The sequence below is a fragment of the Artemia franciscana genome, chromosome 4, assembly GCF_032884065.1.
Source record: "Artemia franciscana chromosome 4, ASM3288406v1, whole genome shotgun sequence".
NCBI lineage: Eukaryota > Metazoa > Arthropoda > Branchiopoda > Anostraca > Artemiidae > Artemia > Artemia franciscana.
Genome location: NC_088866.1, coordinates 50,034,780 through 50,059,338, shown reverse-complemented (window position 1 = coordinate 50,059,338; position 24,559 = coordinate 50,034,780). Strand labels below are relative to the sequence as shown.

Here is a 24,559-nt window from a genome sequence, read left to right as displayed (position 1 = left end):
TGATTTTCTCTTTTTGAACTGATTTTCTTTGAAAAACTTCTTTTTCGTTTTTTTTATTAATTGCAAAAAAACAAAGGATTCTTATTAACGTTATTTGCCAAATAAGACAAGTTACTAAACCAATTAAGAAAGCTTACTATTAAGAGAACTTTATCTCATAAAAGGTAGTATAATTTAATTTTTAAAATTGTTGTCAGGATGCATTAAAACTCATTAATAGATTATTTCGAACCCTATTTCATTATTTCATTTTAAACATTTGACGTGTATCAGAAACCTCAATGGGATTGGAGAACATAGCGACAGGAAAATCAATTAAAAGAAAAATGTGCCTAAAGATATATTCCCCGGAGAAAATAAACATATTTTAGATTATGATGTTAATGAGAGGTTTTAAATGCCCCTGAGACCTAGTCTACTAATTATGGGGATTATATCAAACATTCCTCTTAAGTCTCCTTGATTCCTTCTCGACTTTTTTGAACTTAATATTAAACAAATAGCCAAGTTCAAGATTCTAACATTTAGTAGAGAATTTTTGAAAAAATATATTTTGATTCGGGCGTTTAAACGAGTTATTTTGAAATGCGCAAATTTAAATTATGGTGAAGATTCATTTTCTTTTCTAAATCTTGAATTTAGAACAGCTTCTTTTTTCACTCAAACTGACTGGAAACAGTATGTTGTAAAATAAATTGACCGTATCAGAGACAAAGTACCATAGTAAAGGATATTAGAATACCTAATTGTTTCCACCCCGAAAATCTTGGAACTCGTGGGCACCTATATTTGTAAACCTGAGCACGTTTTACCCCCCCCCCCCCCTAAATCACGGTACATGCAATCGTCGTTACTCTCGGTTCATGGTTATGAAACACCCACTCGTATTCAGTTTAGCCTGGACTCCATGGTCTATGGTACATACACTCCATCTCTGACCTCTCTGGTAAACAGCAGGTATAGTCTTTTTCTTTTCCCTTTGGCATATAGTCTGTGTTATTTGTTTTCATCCCATCTGGTAAAATTTGTAGTTATCTGCCTCCAACCTCCTTTCGTCAACAGTAAGGACTTGTGATTCCAACCACCTTTGGATAACATTGCCTAGGGCTCATTCTTAACCCTCTTTGAGAAAAGTATGTGCAATCCAGCTTCTGCCCCTTTGATTAACGCTGCGTATACTATGTTTCTGACTATGTTCAGCCAAAGTAAATACCCTTGTCTCCAACCCACTTTGGCCATTATTGCGTATACTTGTTATGCAATTTCTTTTGATAAAAAGTCACACAATCCGTCTCCAATTCCCTCTCATAAACAATATGTACGTTCTATCCCCCCTCCCTCTTTAGTTTGTTCAACATCGCGAATTCTGTCATCTCTGACAAGATTAGTTAGGATTGCAGTAAGCCAGTCCTGAATCAAAAGTAACTAATTAACATTTCACAAAAGTTGTTCGAATTCAATCAATACTGGTTCTCAAAGGTTTTTAATGTTGGCGAGTCCGCTTCTGAGACCATGCAATTAAAGCTTAAGGTTTTGCAAGCATGCAATTGTTGCATTCAAAGTCAAAATACATTGAGTAAAGGTTTCACAAATAATATCTGATTCCCACCATAACCGGTATTTAAGGATTCTTAGGATTTATGATCAAACAGTTCGTGATAACGAACTGTTGTAACGAGTGACCCGGCTCAATAGTAACCCAAACTCTAAAAAAACAGAATTTTGATACCAATAGTTACATCAAAAGAATTGCATTTTCATTCTGATTTTGGATATATAAGTTTCATCAAGTTTAGTCTTACCCATCAAAATTTACGAGCCTATTTGGTCCATCAAAATTTACGAGCCTTTACTGAATCTGATATAGAAAATAGGGAGAAATACTCCCTAAAAGTCCTAGAATCTTAACGAACACCATCAGATTCAGCGTATCAGAGAAGCCTACTGTAGAAGTTTCAAGCTTCTATCTACAAAAATGTGGTATTTTATATTTTTTGCCAGAAGCACGGATCACGCCAGGACGCCAGGATTTGCCAGAATCACGGATGCGTGTTTGTTAGTTATTTTTCCCAGGGATGGTCGACCCAGTGGTCGTAAAGTGTCGCAAGAGGGTTCATTTTAATGGAAACTAAAGTTCTAGTAACCTTTTTAAGTGACCACGACAATTGGAGGGCACCTAGGCCCCCTCCCACGCTAATTTTTACCAAAGTCACCAGATCCAAAATTTTGAGATAGCCATTTCGTTCAACATAGTTGAAAAACCTAATAGCTATATCTTTGGGGACGACTTAATCCCCCACAGTTCCCAAGGGAGGGGTCACAAGTTATAAACTTTGACCATATAAGGGGTTCCGTCTCCTCCACAATCCCTTGCTCTTTACGCTTAAGTACTTTTAGTAATTTCAACTATTGATTCTACGGCTTTTGTGATTCAGGGGTCATTCTTAAAGACATGGGAGAAAATTCAGGCTTTAGTGTAAAGAGCGGGGTATTGGAGAGAGGGTGAACCCCCTCATACACTTAATTCTAAGCATTACACTTAATTCACAGGCTAATATTCTACTTTGTTTCTTGCTGTCAGTGCCTGTCAGTTCTTTTTTCTGAGTTAATAGTAGTAGCCAAAGTGATTTTGTTTAAGTACGGTGCAGGAAAACTTTAACAGAATCTGGTTTAAAATAAATGTTTGCCGATGATAAAGTGAAGTCTGTTCTGGAAGCCACACTCAATCCCTTTCGATCCAATGACGAAGATTTGCTGAATGTTTTTACGTTTGAGACAGTTGATAGTGAGATAGCTGACAGTCTCCTCAGTGTGCGATCTGCTGGTAGCAGAGCGGTTGATCACTGCTTGGACGGTGAAAAAGATACCTTTAACGAAGTAAAGGTCATGAATAGTCAGAAGGCGAAACAGAAAAAAAGCAACCAATACTTTTAGTGGTGTAAATAGCCTTACCCATGTTGAACTTCAAACTGTTAAAAGGGTATTGGTGAGTGTTGACTTTACAGACGAAAGAGGACTTCACCATCTAAAGAGTTTGCTTTCCCATGAGCTTATTCCATATGCACCTTCTATATTCCAGAGAAGTGCCATATCTGGAATGGCTGTGCTTCGGACAGGAACAAAGTCAGCTCTTCTAGAGTAATTAAAAACAAAAATCAGCCTAAGAGAGTGGCCCGTTACCCTCGAGATTAGCAGTGACTCGACTCACTCAAGGGTGGTAGACTTGATACCCTACCTCAGAAGCCATCCACCGAATCAACTGAAAACTTTTGAGAGCTATGAAAAACGGACATTTCCTACGCTTGTGTCTTTCAACAGCAACGGTAAGGAGCTGCACGTCCTTGCAGATAGATTTCATGGACTATTTGGATATTCCGAGGAAGAAGGGAAGGTGATCTGCCAAAATGACTGTAGTGGATGCCATGAGCAGCAAGGATGTTCAAAAACGTTTCCAGTAGCTCTAGGTAGACACTCAAACTTGGATGAATGGAACTCGTTGCTCTCCAATTCCAATACAAAGGCAAGACTGATTGAACTTCTATTCGGTGAGTTTGAAAACTCAGTTCACCTGCTGCAAGCAGGGTTCACTGAGTACCTCTCAGGAAGCTTTTGAGACCGGATGAGAGTGGTGATGCTCAACAGAAGTTTAAATATTGATACAAACTTTGCAAAGTGTTAGAGCTGTACTCATGAAGAGGTCGATACAAGAGTTGTGTTACACACGCTGAACTGTTTGGAGAGGGGTTTCGATGTTGTTTTGGTCGATGCAAATGACACAGAAATTGTTGTTGTCTTGCTATATCACTACAAGTTACTCCTTGGGAGCCACCCACAGTGTAAAAACCGAAATGTTTATATTAGGTTCCACAGCTATTCAGCGCCTATACATCGGCTCTGCAGCAATTTACCGTACGATTTTGTTCACTCCACCTGCCTTCTTCATATACTTTCAGGGTGCGATACCGTAGGTTTCATGTTTTTTAAAGGAAAACGAGTGATCGCCAGGGCTGTAAAGAAAGTGGGATTGGATAAACCGATTGCTTTGCTCGTGCAAGAGATACAGAAGTCAAAGCTCGACCCTGCGGCTCTAAAAAAAATTCACTGTGATTTGTCAAAGGGTCGTTCTTGCCTTATACGGAAAAGACCCAAACCACTTTATCTCTCTTGATGAATTAAGACCTTTGTACCCTCGAAAGCGGGAGATTAAGTATTTGCCACCATCTGACGCTGCTTTTGAGCGTCATGCTAAGCGCGTGTACCTGCAGTTGGACAATTTTTTTGTGAGCAAAGCGAGCAAATACACAGTTTTTGAATCTCCTGCAATTTGGCTGGATGTTTCAAAACGGTGAAGTTATGCCAGTTGTGTTTACCATTCAGGCATTTCCTGAGGGTGTGATCCCCCAGTACTGCTCGTGCAAGCGCTGTACAAATTTTTTTTCATGTACTCAAAATCGACCTTGCTATTTACTTTATGGCTGTGTTGGGAAGGGTTTTACGGATGAGTTTTATGTGCTTGATGTATAATTTGATATGCTAAGCGATTTTTCAACTTTTGTAGTAACAAGTGCGTTCACGAAATCCGTAGTGGGTGTTAGTATAGTTGTATTTTTTGGTTTATTCAAGTTTATTGGATAATAATCTTGTCAAGTTTACTAATAATTATTATTAGGAATCAAAAGAGAGCCATAATCAAGGTGGTTCTTGAGTATAGTGCCACTCTTCTTGAGTGCTACCCGCTACCAGCTGAATCTAGGCGTGAAATCTTTTCCAATGGAATAAAAAAATTAAAATTGTAAGTTTCAAAGTCATTCACGATGGTCCCTGCTGTACTTGTCACTTCTGGGATCAGTTACGAAACATTTGGCGATCATTGAAGAAATTTTCCCGGAACATGATTTAATAGCAAAATAACGTGAAATTTTAAATTTTCGGGGTCAAGCACCCCCCATCCGAATATATAACACCCATTTTCTGAAACAGCGCTATTGATTACCCCATATTCCGTTGTCAAACTTTCTGCTGCTCACTGATCACCTACCCAACACATTTTCGTTGAGTGGCTCCCTGAATATAAAAAACATTTATCTTCTCTCGTTTTGTGCCGGAGTTATAATCAGACTTACTGAAACTTATATCATTAGAAGGTGTTGATTTGACTTTTTCGATTGAATAGAGAAGAATGTTTTCTTAGGGTTTAGGAAAGGATGTTTTAAAAATATTCTAGCATATCTGCTTATAAAACATTAAATATCAGCTAGAAAGAAGTATCCTTTGAAGTATTTGGCTTCTTTGGGAGTTCCTTGTTGTGATATTAACATGGATAAAAAAACCTTGGTGACACAGGATGCATATCATTTTAGCTGCATGTACATTGAATATACAGAACTTTGATCAGAAATTAGTAAGAGATTATAATGCAAGATAGATAAGTTAAATTTTTATTAATATAACTAGTTAAAACTACCTCAACTTTAATTTTTTAACAATCACAAATAACCAAATAGAATACACAATCCCAACCTCTTCATTCCCAACCTTGCCTCCCCAGACCAGGCTTTCTCTGCTTCCCACCCTACCATCCGTGATATCATTCAGCAATTATCCTCCAAAAAGTAATCTTTCATAAATTCTTTTTAAACTGAGGTACGTATACCACCACCAGGGTTGCCACCGGATCAAATAAATTCTTAACGTCCGAACTCCTAAAAACGTAACTTTTCCTAATTTTATTAGAAAGTCTCTTTTCAAGGTAGGGTGCTTTTATTTCACCATTAAGAGTGGAACGCAGAAGAAGGGGGCAGTTGATGTCTGTATATTTTGAAAAATATCTTTTATGTGATCTCATTAAAAATCCCCACCAAATTTACGAGGTGCCTTTTTTGTATCTTGATTTAAAATTTTGGAAACCCTCTCCTCTTTTCTAAATTTGTATGAATTAGAGCCCTGTTTTGCTTTTGCAGCATAAATAGCCATGCATTAATAAAAATCGATTTAATTTGAGTGTGATTTGGCCTTTTTTCTGCAACAATTTTGAATAAAACTTTGTTCTCACACAAGTAAAATTAAAATAAATCATTAATATGATCTTCGTTCACTTTTCTTAAAACAAAAACCCCAAGAATGTAGAGGAATGAAATAAATCAGGCGCATATTATGCATTGGGTGCATTTGCTCAAGTTCTACCAAGGTACGCCTTAGTTCATTTTTAACTTGTCATTGATTTGGATGTAATTTAGGACACTTTGAATAAATGGATCAGTATAGAATGCGTTTTTACTTAATGAACTTATTTAATTTAATTTAACAACTAGAAGTGCTATTGCTTTTGAAATTAATTTAAAACTTTAATTTTTAACCAAATGGCACAACATATTAAATACTTATACAGAAAAACAAACCTAATCATTTTGGGAACAAGGTTAAACTGGAAGTTTACTCTTCCATTTTTTGCATTCCTTACAACGGTATACGGTTTTTCCCAAGAACCTGGGTCAGGAATAGCTCTTCTGACATGCATAAGATCAGAAACCGTTTTCGGATTGAGTCTATTTCAGAGTGGGGTCCTTATTATTTTTAAATTAGAAAACTGGCCCTCTGCTCAAGCACTGGAATGGAGTAGACACGACAATGTCAGCATAAAATTCAGCAAAAATTGTGAGGAAGGATTGTCAGCTTTATCTTTTAAATTGGCAACAGACTTCTGAAAATTAACAACATATTGATTAACATCTAGATCTTCCTCATTTACTATAAACGGAAGATGTCTCCAATCTACGTTTAACGTCTCAAGATCAAAATCATGGAAGTATTCTTAAAAAACAATTTACTTTTGTATTAACAAAACTCAAATAGATTGACGGCACCCATGTTCTATCCTTGTAAGAATGATATGTTAAAAACCCAGTGTGTACCGCCCATTGTTCCATCAAGCAGTCGGCAACTGATTCAAACACCAACCATTTTGTTGCGAATGGAAAGAGCAGTTGATGCTCCACAACCTGTAGATACCAGCTCAATAGTAACCAAAATTCTAAAAAACGGAATTTTGATTCCGATGATTCCATCAAAAGAATCGCATTTTACTGCTGATTTTAAATATATAAGTTTCATCAAGGTTAGTCTTACCAATCAAAAGTTACGAGCCTGAGAAAATTTGCCTTATTTTAGAAAATAGGGGGAAACCCCACTTAAAAGTCATAGAATCGTAACAATAATCACACCATCAGACTCAGCTTATCAGAGAACCCTACAGTAGAAGTTTCAAGCTCCTATCTAGAAAAATGTGGAATTTTGTATTATTTGCCACAAGACAGACCACGGATGCGTGTTTATTTGTTTTGTTTTTTTCCCAGGGGTGATTGTATCGACTCAGTGGTCCTATAATGTCGCGAGAGGGTTCATTCTAACGAAGTTAAAGTTCTAGTGCACTTTTTAAGTGACCAAAAAATTGGAGGGCACCTAGGCCTCCTCCTACGCTCATTTCCCCCCCAAAGTCACCGGATAAAGTTTGTATCTTTTTATAGCATACAAATTAGCACAGGTTCACTTAAAGAAACTACAATGTAGCTATATTCTAATCAAAAATTTAATATATAGAGTTGGTGTTTTGCTTAGGTTTTTAAGGCTAAGTTGTTAGGTTATGTATTAAATAAAATTCGTTCTGGGTAGCCTGTTTTACATATTTGTAAGTTCTAGTACATAATTCTGTATAATTGATTTTACATAATTCTAAGTAGCTTTTGTGCTTGTGCTTGGTATATTTTGTTCTTGGTATACTTTCACCATATTTTGGCATATTTAATTAAGATTAACCTAACTTCACTCGCCTAACTTTCTCGAGTGTTCTCTGGATTGTAAGGAAGTATCGGGCGGGGCTTAAGTTCTGAACAAAAATGGCAATTACTGAAAGTGAGAGAAAAATACGAATGCATGACGCCTAATTAGAGCGCACGCAGTCCTTTAAAAATGCTTACCTTAACAATTGGTGTCTCTAGATTTCGGACAAAAATGGTAATTACTGAAAGTGTGAGAAAAATCCCAAAACATGAAACACAAATAGGAGCTACTGCAAAACTTGAATCCCATCTTATATACTGGTGCTCTAATTCATAACAACCTGTTTTATCTTCGTATGGCCACATACCTAAGCCACAGTCTATGCAAGTAAATTCATCGTAAACATACTCCCAGGGCTCACATCGATTACATATCCAGCAACAAGTGTCACCCTGAAAATTTAATATATAGATTACAAATTTGCCATAGCACTAATAAAACCTGATACAAACTAAAAATGGTATTAACAACTCCCTTGAAGGTTCATTTTAATTGGTGTAATAAAGGTCATAAGGACTCAGTTCGTACAAATTACAGAGAGCAGATTTCGCCTTGCCTTACTTCATGCATAAAACAGAAGGGGCCATGCCTCCCTATTAGTTAGAACTCTATGGTCTTAACAACGGCCATAATCACTACTCTTTTCTTCTTCAATGGTTTGAGACCAAGAAGAAGTTTAATGGTGACTCCCTTGAGACGAAGATATTATTACTTTTCTTCAAGATGCGGGTGTTTGTCACTTAATAGGGAATATTTTCCTCAAGATATAGGTATTTGTTATATAATAGAGAGTGTTTTTTCTTTGGTTGTTCAAAAACCCACGAGGGCCAGGAAAAACCTTGAGGACCCCACCATATCATGATTTATTCGTTGTTATGTAAGAGGGAATTGCTTGTTTACTTATGCAAATATTTTATTCAAGATTTCTTTGGTTGGGTGTAGACCGTGTTTCAAGATTTCTTTGCTAAAGGGCGTAGGAAAACCTTCAGGACCCCTCCCAAGTAGGGACATGGTCCAACTTGATTATTGCGTAAAATTTTTCTGCTTCAAATACAGAGCTCTTTGTGACCTTTGTTCTTGGAAAATAAAGGATTTTTTGCTATTCCCAGAAACAAGGGGCGAAGCGTTATGTGATCCTCTATTTATCTTCTAGAAACAAATGATACCCGTTACGCAATGGTTCATCCAGTCATATAACAGAACCGGGTAATCTCCCTTGTTCTTAGGAGGTTTAAGACTGGGTCTCGAACGACATTTTTGTCAGTCTACTTATCGAAAATAACAGTGACAAATCAAGATTTTTAAAATGGATATACTCTAAAGATACCAACAGGTAAGCTTTTATGTGCATGAGGGTTAGCCTCCCTCATCCCCACGAAAATATTAATAAAAAATTGCCCCCTAACTCATAAATTAATTTCATTTTTCTTGTAAACTATACGCTTTTCACCCGCCCTGCTGTTTCAAAGCACTTTCCATATTCTGACATGGGTACGATTAATAGCCGTCAGATACTTTCGTAACCTTTAATGATACCCCACTGGCAGGTAAGAGGGTATTAGTCCTTAGCAAACAGCTGGTGTTAATCAATTACATAGGGGGACTATCCTTTTTGTCTTTTAAATTGTCAGTCACATTATTTCGAAAATGTAATCAAACAGTTCGTGGTAACGAACTGTAGTAAGGAGCGACCCAGCTCAATAGTAACCAAAACTCTAAAATTGTAGTTTGATATCAATAGCTACATCAAAAGAATCGCATTTTAATGCTGATTTTAAATATATAAGTTTTATCAAGTTTAGTCTTACCCATGAAAAGTTACGAGCCTGAGAAAATTTGCCTTATTTAAGAAAATAGGGTAAAACACCCCCTAAACGTCATAGGATCTTAACGAAAATCACACCATCAGATTCAACGTATCAGAGAACCCTACTTTAGAAGTTTGAAGCTCCTATCTACAAAAATGTGGAATTTTGTATTTTTTGCCAGAAGACAAATCACGGGTGCGTGTTTATTTATTTTTTTTTTCTTTTTCCCAGGGGTCATCATATCGACCAAGTGGTCCTAGAATGTTGCAAGAGGGCTCTTTCTAACGAAAATGAAAAGTTCTAGTGTCCTTTTTAAGTGACCAAAAAAATTGGAGGGCATCTAGGCCCCCTCCCACGCTCATTTTTCCCCAAAGTCAACAGATGAAAATTTTGAGATAGCCATTTTGTTCAGCATAGTCGAAAACCATAATAACTATGTATTTGGGGATGATTTACTCCCTCACAATCCCTGGGGGAGGGGCTGCAAGTTACAAACTTTGACCGGTGTTTACATATAGTAATGGTTATTGGGAAGTGTACAGACGTTTTCAGGGGGATTTTATTTTGTTTAGGGGGTTGGGCTGAGGGGAGGGGGCTATGTTGGAGGATCTTTCCTTGGAGGAATCTGTCATGGGGGAAGAAAAATTCAAGGAAAAGGGCACATGATTTTCTAGCATTACTATAAGAAAACAATGAAAAATAAACATGAAATTTTTTTTTAATGAAAGGAAGGAGTAGCATTGAAACTTAAAACGAACAGAGATTATTACGCATATGAGGGGTTCTAAAAATACTTTAGCATAAAGAGCGAGGTATTTAGGAGGAGATAAATACCTCGCTCTTTATGCTAAAGTATTTTTAGTAATTTCAACTATTTATTCTACGGCCTTACTGATTCAGGGGTCATTCTTAAAGAATTGGGACAAAACTTAAGATTTAGTGTAAAGAGCGAGGTATTAACGAGGATACAAACCCCCTCGTATACTAACTACTACTACTAATAACTCACTGCAGCACCAAGCCGCCTGAGGCCAACACAGCTACGCACGATCCTCCTCTAACCTAATCTATTTAAAGCCTCCCTCTTTACACCCTCCCAGGAAGTTCCCATTTCCTTTAAATCCTTATTTATGACATCCTCCCAACCCAGACAAGGACGACCTGCTTTCCGTGTAGCCCCAGACGGTTGGCCAAAAAGGACAATCTTCGGTAATCTGTCATCCTTCATCCGTAGAACGTGGCCTAGCCATCTCAACCTTTCTTTCATTATAGCCCCAGAAAGCGGGATTGAATAAAAATATAAGATTATGAAAGTTTGTTACGTAAGTTACTAATTTATAAGTTACGTATATTTTTTACTAATAAAAACGTTCGTTAAAAATTAAAAGTTCTAGTTGCCTTTTTAAGCAACCGAAAAATTGGAGGGCAACTAGGCCTCCTTCTTCACCCCTTATTTCTCAAAATCGTCTGATCAAAAGTAAGAGAAAGCCATTTAGCCAAAAAAAGAATTAATATACAAATTTGATTTTAATAATTTATGAGCGGAGAGTCAAAACCAAACATGCATTAATTCAAAAACGTTCTGAAATTAAATAAAAAAAAAACTAATTTTTTTAGCTGAAAGTAAGGAGCTACATTAAAACTTAAAACGAACAGAAATTACTCAGTATATAAAATGGGTTGTCCCCTCCGCAATCCCTCGCTCTTTACGCTAAAGCTTTTAATTGTTTTAAAAAGTAGAATTGTGGCAAAGAGTCAAACTTTAGCATAAAGAATGAGGGATTGCGGAGGGGACAACCCATTTTATATACGGAGTAATTTCTGTTCGTTTTAAGTTTTAATGTCGCTCCTTACTTTCAGCTAAAAAAATTAGTTTTTTTATTTAATTGTGATAAAGAAGCGAACACTCAAGAAAAAAGCACACTATTTTCACTAATTAAGATATTATGGTTAGTTGGATTGCATCTTTAGCAAAGATTCCATGTAGGAGATAGGAAAAGCTCCTTTTTGAGCATAATAATGAATTATTGCGTAAGGTCTCCTCCTCCCTAAAAGAATAAGGGGGAATATGTAGTCAATTTGAAGCCGTATTTTGGGTTACACGTCGCTTATTAAAGTTGAGTTTGAAAAAGAGTACTATAGTAAAATTATATATTTATTCTTGCTTTCGGAATTTTTGCTTGTTATATTTAAACACAGTTGTATAAAACTCATGTAGCTCAAGTGCAAAATGCGTGAGAAAAATAGAATTTTTTTCCTCTACTAAAATATATTGTAAAAAGCGTATATAAAAAATACAATATTTACGGACTGCAATATCTGTTAATTCACATTTTCCCGTCAAATATTCCCTTTTTGCCGTACCCCACTTAATAACGTTGAGGAGGAAGCCCCATTAATCCCTATTCAATTTTTAAATCCTACATAGAACAAAAGGGTGACGCAACATTTGCTACTGCTTACTCTCACAGTTTTATATTCATACCGCGCTTATCCTACGCGTGGGCCCCTTTAAAGTGGCCCGGGTGCAATGGCGGCAAAATTCTGATTAAAAACCCCCCAGTAAGAAGGCGATGGCAGGACTTGCTCCAAGAGCACAGCGGCAAATAATCATTCAATTCAAGACCTGCGCCCCCAAGCTGAATGAAGATCCGTTACCTCCTATGTGCTATAAGCACCATGGTAGTGATGTTTTCAGCACATCGAAACCTGTGCCCCGTGAATTTCTGTTTTCCGGACCTTCTCTACAAGGCGACATCAAAACAGCGAAAATAAAATTCTTTCAACTTAATAAAGGGAAAATAGCTGAGTTGTTGAGTGGCTTAACTATTAGTTTGAATGGGTTTTGAGGAGCCCCCTTGCCCCAAAAGAAATACATCTTTTATCATGTTTTAACTTTAAAAAACTAATTTTGTATGCGAGAAAAATTTCAGACTAATAGAAAATTGATTGTCCAAGACTAGCCTGAAGTTACAGACTATTAAAGACTGCCCTAAGTTCAATGCCGCCGTTAGTGGCTACGTGCCCATCAAAGAAATAGGTCTTTTATCACAAAGAAAATAACACATTCTTTTAATGATTAGTAGCGTTTTACTTTTGTAAGCAAAGCGCCTTGTCCCTGCCTCTAAGAAGGGGATTTGAGGACCCTGGTCCTTAGGCTAATAATAACAAGGGAGCTTTGTGATAGCTGAAGCGTCATGGGGGCAACTTAACCCCATGAATCGGGTAATTTCTGATTGTAGAATTCCTAGCTGGTAGAATACCCTCACTAAGACTGAAAGGCCACTTTCGCTCCATTTACAGAATGATTTCTGGGTTCTAAGAGTTTTGTTGGTAGAAGACCCTCAACATATCCAAACGGTTGCTCTGCCTCCTCAAAAAGTTTCAGACTGATAATTTATTATCTCTTAACCTGATACAAAATCTTTTTTTTCAGGATGAAATCAATAGTGTTTCAATGAGCTTGTAAGCTTTCACTATTTTTTTTAGGCTCACAGACCAACAATAACATCATCTCAAGAGACCTGCAACCTCTATTACGAGGTTGAAACATTCATGAAGCTGGAACAGGCCCCAGAGGAAAGTGACCATGAGAGAGATTTTAATGCGGGGGTGAACCCAATTAAAATAGTTCCCCCCATTTTCGATCTCGACGCGTCTCTGCGTGATACCAGCCTTGACAAAGACTGTAAATGTGCTGTCCAACTACCAGAAAGTGAAGTCGAAAAAGTGCCAAGCCCCCAAAGGGAAGGTGATGATGGGGGGGAGAACAAAATAGTGCTGGTTTCCCCTATATTACCAGGGTTTTACTTAGCTGATTCTGCCTTAGGCAATATTAAATTTTTAGGGGTCAGTTTGGAGACCCCTTTAATTTTCTCACAAGTGGTAGTATTCATTCAGATCCAGTTGACATAGTCAAATCCTATGTAGGCAAGATTTAGGCCCTTCTTGAAATATAGATTTGGGAGGCTGGTTGGTGCAATAGTGTAAAAGCATCCATCGCTAACAATTTTTTTTATAAATGAAAAGCCTGATGAGGTGTAGTCTCGTTGCCTGGAAACGGAGATGCAGACACTTCATCCGGACTTGAACAGTTTTGAGAAAGGTTTTTGGACTGGGTGGGTAGTATTTTTAACAGAGTGGAAAATTATAATGAAAATGGGAGCGGTTAAGCAGTTTCATTTCATGAAAATCTAGATATTAATGTTACAAAATTTAAAAATAAATCGGTTTTAAGATATGGGAGGAAAAAGGAGGGTGTAAAATTATAGATTGAATTTAAAAATGTAGATTTAAAAGGTTTTAAGGGTATACAAAGATTTTTTTTTCGATACAGGCTTAGAGTGCTTCAAGTACGTGGTCTTCGTGGCAGGGCATAAACTACATTTCATTGATGCCACTAAGACACTTTCCGATGATTTGGCTGTTCATGGGGGTAAGGAGGAAGCAGAGTTTCTAAAGTTTACTTTAATTATTTAAAGGGGAAATATTCCGTAAAACTTAAAGGGAAAGGCATTTCTGAGAGGGCTAACAAGTATTTAAAGATTGGTCTAATTGTTTTATAGTATGACATGCAATATGAAGTGGGTGAACTCAAAGATAAAAGGGGGTAATTTATTCAGTGAGGGCTCCGTCCATTGAATCGTCAAAAAACCGGGTATGGCTTCTTTACGAGCATGCCAAAGACCCCAATTCAATCGGACATTTTTTCTAATTCCCGCATTATTAGGGTTTTAAGTCAAGGAAAGAAGCAAATCACACGCTATTATCGTCTATTGTGTCTGTCTAGATTCTATATTGAGTTAAAAATTTAAAACAGTAGTTCAAGTACTGTAAGCATCATGGGTACTAATTTTTGGAGACGGTTTCAGGAGACAATGGCATATTTTATTTTAGGAATTTTCAAAATTCACTCCTGCAGAGCGACAAGGTGGAATTGGATATCGAAGCCAAACTCATGGATATGTGCGATACATCAAACTTGAATAGTGTTAAAAAACACGAAGTGATTGCAATCTCTTATGCTCATGCGCAAAGAGATGCTAGGAACACCATACAATTGGTAGAGGTATTTGAGACATTGGATGAGGAACATTTAAGAGGCGCAGCAATAGTTGCACTTATTAAAACAGCCAATAAGTCAATTTCACGGCTGAAAAATGTAAACTATCCGTTACTCTATCGCCAAAAGACAAGTTGGAAATTAAAAATAAAGAAAGAGGTTGGGTATGCAAGGGGAAATTTGTTGAGGGTAATAGGAAAAATTTAATTTTTCTTATTTAATTGTCGAAAAAAATTCTTTTTCAAAAATCCAATTAAATCTCTTTTAAATATTCTTTATCAAGATTAGCCAGTTCGATTCACGTCAGTTATTCACGGAAAAGTAACTGGCTGGAAAAATGTGGTATTTTGGAAAAGTATGAAATTAAAGTTTTCTAGCCCTGGCTCTCTTTGATCTTAAGTATTTGTCTTCTAACTATTTGATTCTATACTGCAAAAAAAGATATAGCACAAGTCCTAATGAAGCGGGGCTTTGGTATTGTACGTTTTATTGGTTGTCTCTTGCCTGCCCTCCGTTGTCAGTTAATACTGTAATTGATATACAGTAGCGCAAACTTGCCTAGGCATTCGGGCTCGACTGTGGTGTTGCCGATATAACGCTTGCAGCAGCTGGTGCTGGGTATTTTGAAATCGGTGGGCTCACCTTAACCAGCGTTAAGGACCCCAAGAAAAATTTTCTTCAGACAGTTGACCCGTGAGCTAGTACAGTCTTCAGTTGCAGCAACCCAAGTGACCAAAAAGCATTACAGTGGTAGCAGTGGTACTCGAAGTCTCAAAAAAGGAAATCAAAAGGGGTTTTCCGTCTTGTATTTGATGGAAGAGCTGGAAAAAAATAGTTTTTCTCACTATGGTATTAGAAATGACGAAAAATATTCCTGAATATGTTGGAACCAATGACGTAGATGACTTCATTGAAAGACTCAAAATCTTCAATGAACTTGAGCAGCCGTATGGCTTTAAGACTAAGAAAGTGTCTAGTGACCAGGCTAATAGGGAATGCCTTGCGATATTTTGATTCTGTTAGAGATATGAAAACTGCATATGATTGTATGGATAAATTGATAGAAGCTTTTAAAGCTAGGTTCATTGAAATAAGTTCGATCAAAAAACTAAAAACAGAAGTATTAGCATTTGATAGCTTCTTAAGTATAAGGGAGTATGCATAAAAATTTGTAGAGGCAATTGTAGTTTGGCAATTTGTAAATTGCCAAACAATTTATTGCTCTATTTCTTTCTCAAAAACCAGGTTCACTTAAAGAAGCCATAATTTTCGTAGAAAGAGATATACAAATTGATGAAACAACTAAAAAATTGGAACAAACCTCGATCAGTATAATAGAAGGGGAGCATAACAAGGATCGGGTAGAATGCGAGTAACATTTTTGAAGAAAACTCATTAGGACAGGTCTAGAAGCTTTTCTTGGCCCAGATGGGAGGAGACAATTGGCGATGGGAAGCGATTTCATAAGGAAAAGCAGAGAGGAGGCCAAAGGAAAAATCTGGAAAGACAGAGTATTACCTGCTATCACTGCGAAAAGCCTAATCACTATGCTTCTGAGTGTGGCACCAGGATTGGTAATGAAGACAGACGTAACAGAGGATATGGATTCCAAAGGCAGGACAATAATCCCAGTCGTGGACACAAGGAGAACAATCCAGAGACTCTCCTCGATGAAGGGGCAAAGGACGATTTTTCAGGAAATTTAGCGCTAACAGAGACATCCCAGGACCAAACAAAACATACATACCTGGAAGAAGTGGAGGGAATTTTGTCAGACAAGTCATACCAAAAACCAGGAAATGGATTAGGAAAATTTAGCAGAGGAGTCATGGAACGATCCTACATCCAGCTCACCTTGGTGAAACTACATATCAAGAAACGATCATGGGACAAATATAAACACAGAGCCCAGCATTTGAGGGTCGAAAAGGCTGCAAGTCACATTAGACCTTAATAAATGTTGCGATTTCAATAATTCTACAATTTCACTCATAGTTTATTTACTATAGAGTATCTTAAAAAATATACCTTGTCTATTTGATACGAGGGCTTCGACTTCAACAATCAGAGAGGAAATACTTAGAAAACTACCATCAAATATACAACATACAATTCAAAAATGTACGAATAGCTTAAGATCAGTCATAGGTCATCAGTTCAGCACTTTTGGGGAATACGATTTAAAAATTAGCTGGGACTCGTTTGATGATCCATTCTTATTCGACCAATTCCTTTGATTATGAATTTGCCTCATCCATTCCTTAGTTTGAACTCGGTCAGGACCTGGTGAACACTTGCCTTGGCATTCGGGCTTGATTGTGGTGTTGCCAATATTACGCTCGCGGCTGGCAATAATGGGTGTTTTGAAATTGGTGGGCTCGCCGTAACAAGCGTTAAGGACCCATGAGAAAGATTCACCTCAGGCAGTGGACTGTTGAGCTAGCACAGTCTTCAGTTGCAGCAACTCAAGTGACTGAAAAGCATTACAAAAGTTCTGTCCACAACCATGATCATTTAAGTCATCCTATTTGATCGGGGGAGTAATTTTATGGACTGGCACATACATGTTGTAATTTAAGCGTTAAGCAACAGCATTTTCTACCGGTTTAAATGTAAAATTCCAACCAGGATTTGTAATTTATATTATCACTGTTGGCAAGTTTTCAGAAAGCTGAAGTTGTAGATGGTGCATGGGTAGATGGGTATTTTTCATATAACATCATGCCAAAATCATCTGACAAGTTGGTGATATTAGAATTAAAATAGAAAACATTTTAAAATAATAATACGTACTTGAACAAAATCCGTTCTTTAGATTCAAATAATTTTTTTCCCAATCTGTAACTCAATTGATTCACGTCAAACAAGTGACGATTTTAATAGTTTTCCCCTCCTTCAATAGCTGTTTTCACATGATGAAATATATCATTTATTAACAAATAAGGGCATATACCCGTTTGAGTACTACAGCTCCTCCTCTAGGCTACATTAGAAAAGATTGCCGCCCATCAAAGCTTTTCAAGATTCACTTCACCATCGTCAAAGCACCACTGCTAACTATGAATAAAATAAAAAAGTCTGGGCTAAGAAAGGGCTTAAAAAAGGGAGAATAACTGTAAAATGTCCCTGACAAGTGATGTATTGACGTTGTTGGATATTGTCTGTAAAAACACGGATAAAATTTCCGAGGAATTTGGATAGGATTTTGGTTATTATTTTCAACTCCTAATCTGATGAGGGAAAAATTCTTAATAATAAAGCCGAAATTGGTCTGATCACCGGTGTGGATTAGCATTTATTCATAGAGAGGCCAATGAGGGGAGGGTATGTTTTTCACGGGGATTGTATCCTGGAAGCTGAGCCGATCAGACAACGCACCGGTGTAAAAGTCGGATGCAGTATTTCTTGATATGAACTCCCTTAATCCGTCAGCAGTGACTCACTATTCTTTGCCGTGAGGTAGTGACAAATTGCTGGACAATCCTTGCGATCAAAGTTACTCTGACATTTCCAATTTTGAGGAGAATGGACCACAAGGATTATTTCTCGAAATCGATGGTGAAATGCCAGTCGAACTTCAAGACTCGGTAAAGGATTTTGTTTGCCCTTGCGTAAGCATACCGGTGCATAGGAATTAATTGAGTCCCTATAATATTTCTTTGGTAGTGGCTGGAGGTTGGCATTGAAGAAAAAGTTCATTGATGATCTTCATCCGAAATGGAATACTGCTCTAAATCAAGATCTTTTGCGGTGTATTCTGGCCAACGATTCAAAGATTCAAAGATCTTTTCAGTTTGATTAAAAGCCATACCTGAGGACGTTTATTGACACATTTGTCAGTAAATACTCTTTGGCAAAACAAAAATTAAAAAGAAATCTTTAAACGTACTTCAAATTCAGTCTACGGTAAGAAGACTGTTTGCCATGGGAGTTATATAATCTCCCATAATAATCTTTCCGAATCATTGCCAAACAAAATTTCACATCGTTCAAGATCATAGACTCCAATGTGCCCTTTTGCATACTACTACTACTACTGCTAAAAAAAATAGCTCACCGTATGATTAAGCCGCCTGAGGCCGAAACAAGTGCGCACGATCCTCCTCCAGCCCAATATATTCGAGGCCTCCCTCTCTACACCCTCCCTGGAATTCCCATTTCCTTTAAATCTTTATTTATGACATCCTCTCACCCCAGACGAGAACGAACTGCTTTCTGTTTAGCCCCAAAGGGTTGGCCAAAAAGGATAATCTTCGGCAATCATTTGTCATTCATCCTAAGAACGTGGCCTAGCCATTTCAACCTTTCTTTCATTATAGCCCTAAAAGGCGGGATTGAAACACGTTTTTCGTACGACCTACTGTTTGAAATATGGTCATTCAGCCTGGTACGCAGAAAAGCCCATAGGCAATTTCCCTGGTAAATACTTAGTAAATTTTCATCTGCTTTTCAAAGCGCCCATTGTTTAGAGCTATATTTAACCACTGCCATCATTGTAGCAGATTTGCAGAAATATCTTACTATTCTTCCAAACTTTTTTTTTAACTATGAAAAAAAACCTGAGTCTTGACTAGTCAACTTTTAACATTTTCACTGCTCCCATCGTTTTTACTAATAGTACAACCAAGGTTGCCGCTGGTACCACAAGTTTAGAAACTTCCAAAGCATCAATGTTGTAATATTATAACGATGTGTGTAAGCTCGAATGGCCGGAAGAAGGGCAAGCTCCAGTGTATTATGGAGTCGCTGATTCACTACTGTTAAACGTTAAATAGAAAACTTATTGGACAATTTGGAAAATGGTACTTCATTAGCTCTCGAAAGGACTACACCAACTGGGATGGGTCTACTTTTCTGGAGCTACTGAAGCACCAGGTCTCAAATAAGTTTTTAACTTCAAAATCCGAGACGGGGAACGACACGATATGCAATGGTGTGCTTGTAGGTGTGCGTGTACTGTGTGCAAATTCACAATGAACATATAAAAGAAGTCTAAAAAGGGATATCTTAACACTATGTAAAGGGAAATATCGACACGAGAGTTTATAGAAATTGTATAAAGAATAATTTAATTCCAAAAGCGAAAGTCATGGCGATTCGCTCTTTAAAATACACAAACTTCACAGTTAGAGTTGATAAAAATGCAAATTCAGCCATATCGGACAAAGTCTATGTGCGCTTTGATAGCATGAGAGTACTACCGCTCAGCCACTGCCTTAATTCAGATCAAGACGTATGCGTAGAATACTGACAGTGTCTCAGTCTGAAGAAGGTTAAATAGTTGGTCGGACGAGGGTCCTTTTCTGTTATTCTCTAGCTCAGCAATATTATTTTTTACAGTGTTCTTTTTATACGTAGTGTTTTTATTTTTTTGTGTAAGGCGGAATCGTTGAGTCTCCAAAGGTCTTTAATATGATACTTTTTTATATTTCTTTAAGAAAAACACCTCCAAGACCCTTGACCAAAGCTCCGCAGTCAGTTATCGTCCTCCACAGTGGGCACCAACCCTTCCAGCCACTGCAGTGTCCTCCGCAGTAGGCACCAAACCTTCCAGCCACTGTAGTGTTCATCCCCCCTACTCGCCGGTGGGATCCTTTTTGGCGTGTTTTTTAAGTGCCTATTTTATGCTTTTCCGACTGCCTATCTAAACGTGTTTCAGTGTTTTCAATTTTGTTCAGTTTCCGAGTGTTTTCTAATATATTTAAAAATTTATAGTGCATTTACTCATAGTAAAGAAAAAATATATTTATTACAGATTGAGGTTTGGTTACTTGTATTTTAACAGCAAGAACAGTAATTGTTTTCAATTTAAAACTCCTTTCAGATCATTTCTTTGCGGACCATCAAAGTCTGGCCAAACAAAACTTTTAACGAAAGTAATTTAAAAGCGTAATAAAATACTTTTAGAAAATCCAAAAAATATATATTATCGCTTTAGGGTAAGGCAACAGTCCTATGATAAAGTAAAGACTATTGCACCAGGCGCCAGACTCATACGGGTACTTGACGTGTTTAATATTATTGGAAGCAAGTTCGTGATCGACTACTGATGATTTAGCTGAATCTATTGGAAAATGGTCTCAGGAGATATTACAGTTATTCACGGTCCAGTCTCATCATGAATATATTTCTTTAGCCGTTTTCTCCACAATCTCTTTCATATAAGTAAATGTATGAGAACGTTAGTTTTGATATTTATAGCGTTTGCATTTATAGGGTAGTTCTTGATTTAAGTTCTCTCATGAACTTTAAACAAATATATATATATATATATATATATATATATATATATATATATATATATATATATATATATATATATATATATATATATATATATATATATATATATACATATATATATATATATATATATATATATATATATATATATATATATATATATATATATATATATAAATATATATATATATATATATATATATATATATATATATATATATATATATATATAAATATATATATATATATATATATATATATATATATATATATATATATATATATATATATATATATATATATATATATATATATATATATATATATATATATATATATATATATATATCAGTAAATGAAATTTTTACTCTAAGCATACAATCAAGCTACAAATAAACGCTATGGTCACATTCTATTGGATATCAATTAAAACACACCCAAAAATTAAAGTTTTGCAAAGGATATATTTGACAATGAAGTTACAGGTAATTTTTTGTCATCATGACAGTGAAGAAAAAAAAAATCAAATCAGACATTTATTTTCCGTTCTAGATAATTCTAAACCGCAGCTTAAGACCGCTATGCTTAAACACGGCATTGACAATTAATTCATTAATATCTTATCTGGGCTTTGTTTAAATTTAACTGGAAGCAATGTTCAACTGCCAGAAAAGTTAAGCAAAAGCCAAAAAACATCGTTCACTTGTACGTGCCCTAGCTTGCAAAAGGAAAAGAAAAGAATTTAAAAGAAAACGGTTTTTTCAAGCTGGTGGTAGTTTCTTTTCACTATTGCTGCCAATCATACGGAACTTGTAAACAGTATTCTCTAGAAAAAGGCTAAACCTGATAAACTAACGTCAATAACACTCGCTCTTTCACCAAAAGAGCACTTTGAGGATAATCTTGATATATTTATTAGCAATGAGACAATTGCCGACAACGAAAAGTTAATTTTGCTTCAAAATGCCCATCTACGTCTACCTACCGTGAAAGACTAATCAAAGTAAACGTCATTCATCAACCTCAACCTTAAAATTCCTTGTCAGCGCAACCACCTCCACCACATCCAAAGCAGGTAGAAGTTTTATCTAAAATGTTATCAAGTAATATAGACCTAATTTCTCATTTGTGTCGTGAGAAAAAAAAAGAATCTTGACCTACCTCACTGAAAACGAACATATACAAAGTGATGAAAAAAAGAGTTAAGTTATAATCTATGGCAAAAGTTACAATTTAGTTGATTTAATGTCAGATTTAATATCAAATCGCAAAAAATTGAATCATTTGATGGTCGTTTGTATTAATTTTTAAAGTCATCAAGCTTCCCGAAAAGTCTTTTTGGGACTAAACATATTTTAAATTGACTAAGGGAATATGGTCAAATGACAAAAGATGCTATTATATCGTTTTTTGGAAAATACTAGTATGCCAATTGGTGATGATGATTCAAAAGGCATCAAACGATGGCAACTCAATATCAGCACATCACCTTTTCGTATGCAAAAGAGTACCGAACACTTCAAACCACATTTAAATTCAAAATGGCTCGGTTTTTGAAACGTTTTGATGAGAATATTGGATAATCTGGAGGCTTAAGTTCCCCACCCTACTTGCCCAAGTCGTTGGAGTTGAAAAGAAGGTAGCAACAGAGTATTTACAGAATGAACCCAGCTACTCTCTTTATCGAAATCATCAAGTTCACAGCATTTATGATCAAGAAACTAAAGCCTTTGGTTTCTTTGCATGTACTACAAGCATATCTTCTGACACTGGAAGAGATTTGAAGATACCATAGCAGCCACTACAAGTATATTTTACTTGCAAACAATGTTTTTAGTCGTTATGCATATGCTCTTCCATTGAGTTGAAAGACAGGCGATGAAGTTGCTAGAGCCCTCGAATCTTTCTTTGAACAAGACTAATTATAGAAAAGTTCAAACGGAACATGGTAATGAATTTGTTAATATATATATATATATATATATATATATATATATATATATATACATATATATATATATATATATATATATATATATATATATATATATATATATATATATATATATATAATATATATATATACATATATATATATAATATATATTATATATATATATGCTGGTCTATAATCACTAATTTAGGAAAACAGTCTTCCTTTTCTCCTTCTGTCTCTCTTTTTCTTTTTTTTTTGTGTGTTTGTGCTGTTGCATTGGTGATTTCTCTTTTCATGACATATATATATATATATATATATATATATATATATATATATATATATATATATATATATATATATATATATATATATATATATATATATATATATATATATATACATATATATATATATATATATATATATATATGATGTTAAAAGGGTTTTAATATTAATATATATGATAAAAGGGTTTTACTGAAATATAATAGAATACTCTATCATAATGACAGTCCGATAAAGGTAGCATTGGCTGAACGACTAATAACAACAATCCGATAAAATCTTTTTGATTTATAATCAACGTCCTCATCGATCTGTATCCAATCTTAGTCTTCTTTAAGTTCATCCAGTTTTCTTAAACAATATTCCAGTGAGGGGAGGGGGCAAGTGAAAAGACAGAAATTTAATGTTGATGTTACATTTCGAATCAATCAAACAAGTAATATTTTTGAAAAGGGGAATTTCTTGTAGTCCAGTGAATTTTTTGTCAAAAATCTTAGACCCTAAACCAGTTACCTTTTTGTGTAGGTGATATGAAAGATGAAGAGATTCTTAGCAGTTGTTACGACTATGAATTACAAAAAGTTCAAAATAATAGATGTATCAGATTGAAAAGATATCAAAGAGTTGAACTTGCAATGGTAAGAGACATTGGCTTGTTCGCTGGCTAGGATACAACTCTGATTTTTATTCTTGGATTGCCACTGATGATGTTCACATTACCAAGCGATTAGTATTTGACATTTATGTTGAATTTCTCTCACCCCCTCTATCATAATTTGAATAAAAAAAGTGATTTTTGAACGAATTTCCTCCCCGCCATCAAATTCGTGGGAAAGTATGAACTTGATCTTGTTGATTTTATTCTTAAAAATGCATATTACCTGAGAAAGGATCGTGCATATAATATAAAAGTTAGACCAAAAGATTGGCCAGTACATGGTGAGGAAGAGGAATGGGTAAAATCACTTAACTTTGCTTTATACACACATCTGACCATAAAATACAAAGAGCATGGTAGTATGGCCAATTTGTTTCTTGCAGTCAATAGACAATCTTTGCTCGTAAGAATCATGAATTCTACTTTAACTATTCAATAGAACAAGGTAGGGCTTACACTAGCTCTCCCATAGAGAATGAGATGTTCCATCAAAGATAATCTGGGAGGTTCTTGGTTTTAAATTGAATATAATCGAAGGTAAAAGCTTTGGTATCATCAGTGGGATGGAACATGTTATTTTTGCGGACTATACACTCAGATACTCATTGGACAAATGTATATTTCTTTATGTATTCTTTGTTGAGTCATCGAGAGTAGGTAATACCAATGTACCCTCCCGCGTGCTCTTGAACGAAAAACTACTCACGACCACATTCACCACTAAAATA

At 35.9% G+C, this 24,559-nt stretch overlaps 1 protein-coding gene across 1 annotated transcript in view; it reads right to left on the bottom strand.

The window, feature by feature from the left end:
- Positions 1-24,559, bottom strand: part of LOC136026542 (metabotropic glutamate receptor-like) — a 344,543-nt gene that overhangs the window by 94,988 nt on the left and 224,996 nt on the right. The window contains exon 9 of the mRNA XM_065703226.1: positions 7,974-8,228. Coding sequence (XP_065559298.1) covers positions 7,974-8,228 — 255 coding nt within the window. The remainder of the gene's footprint in view (positions 1-7,973; positions 8,229-24,559) is intronic.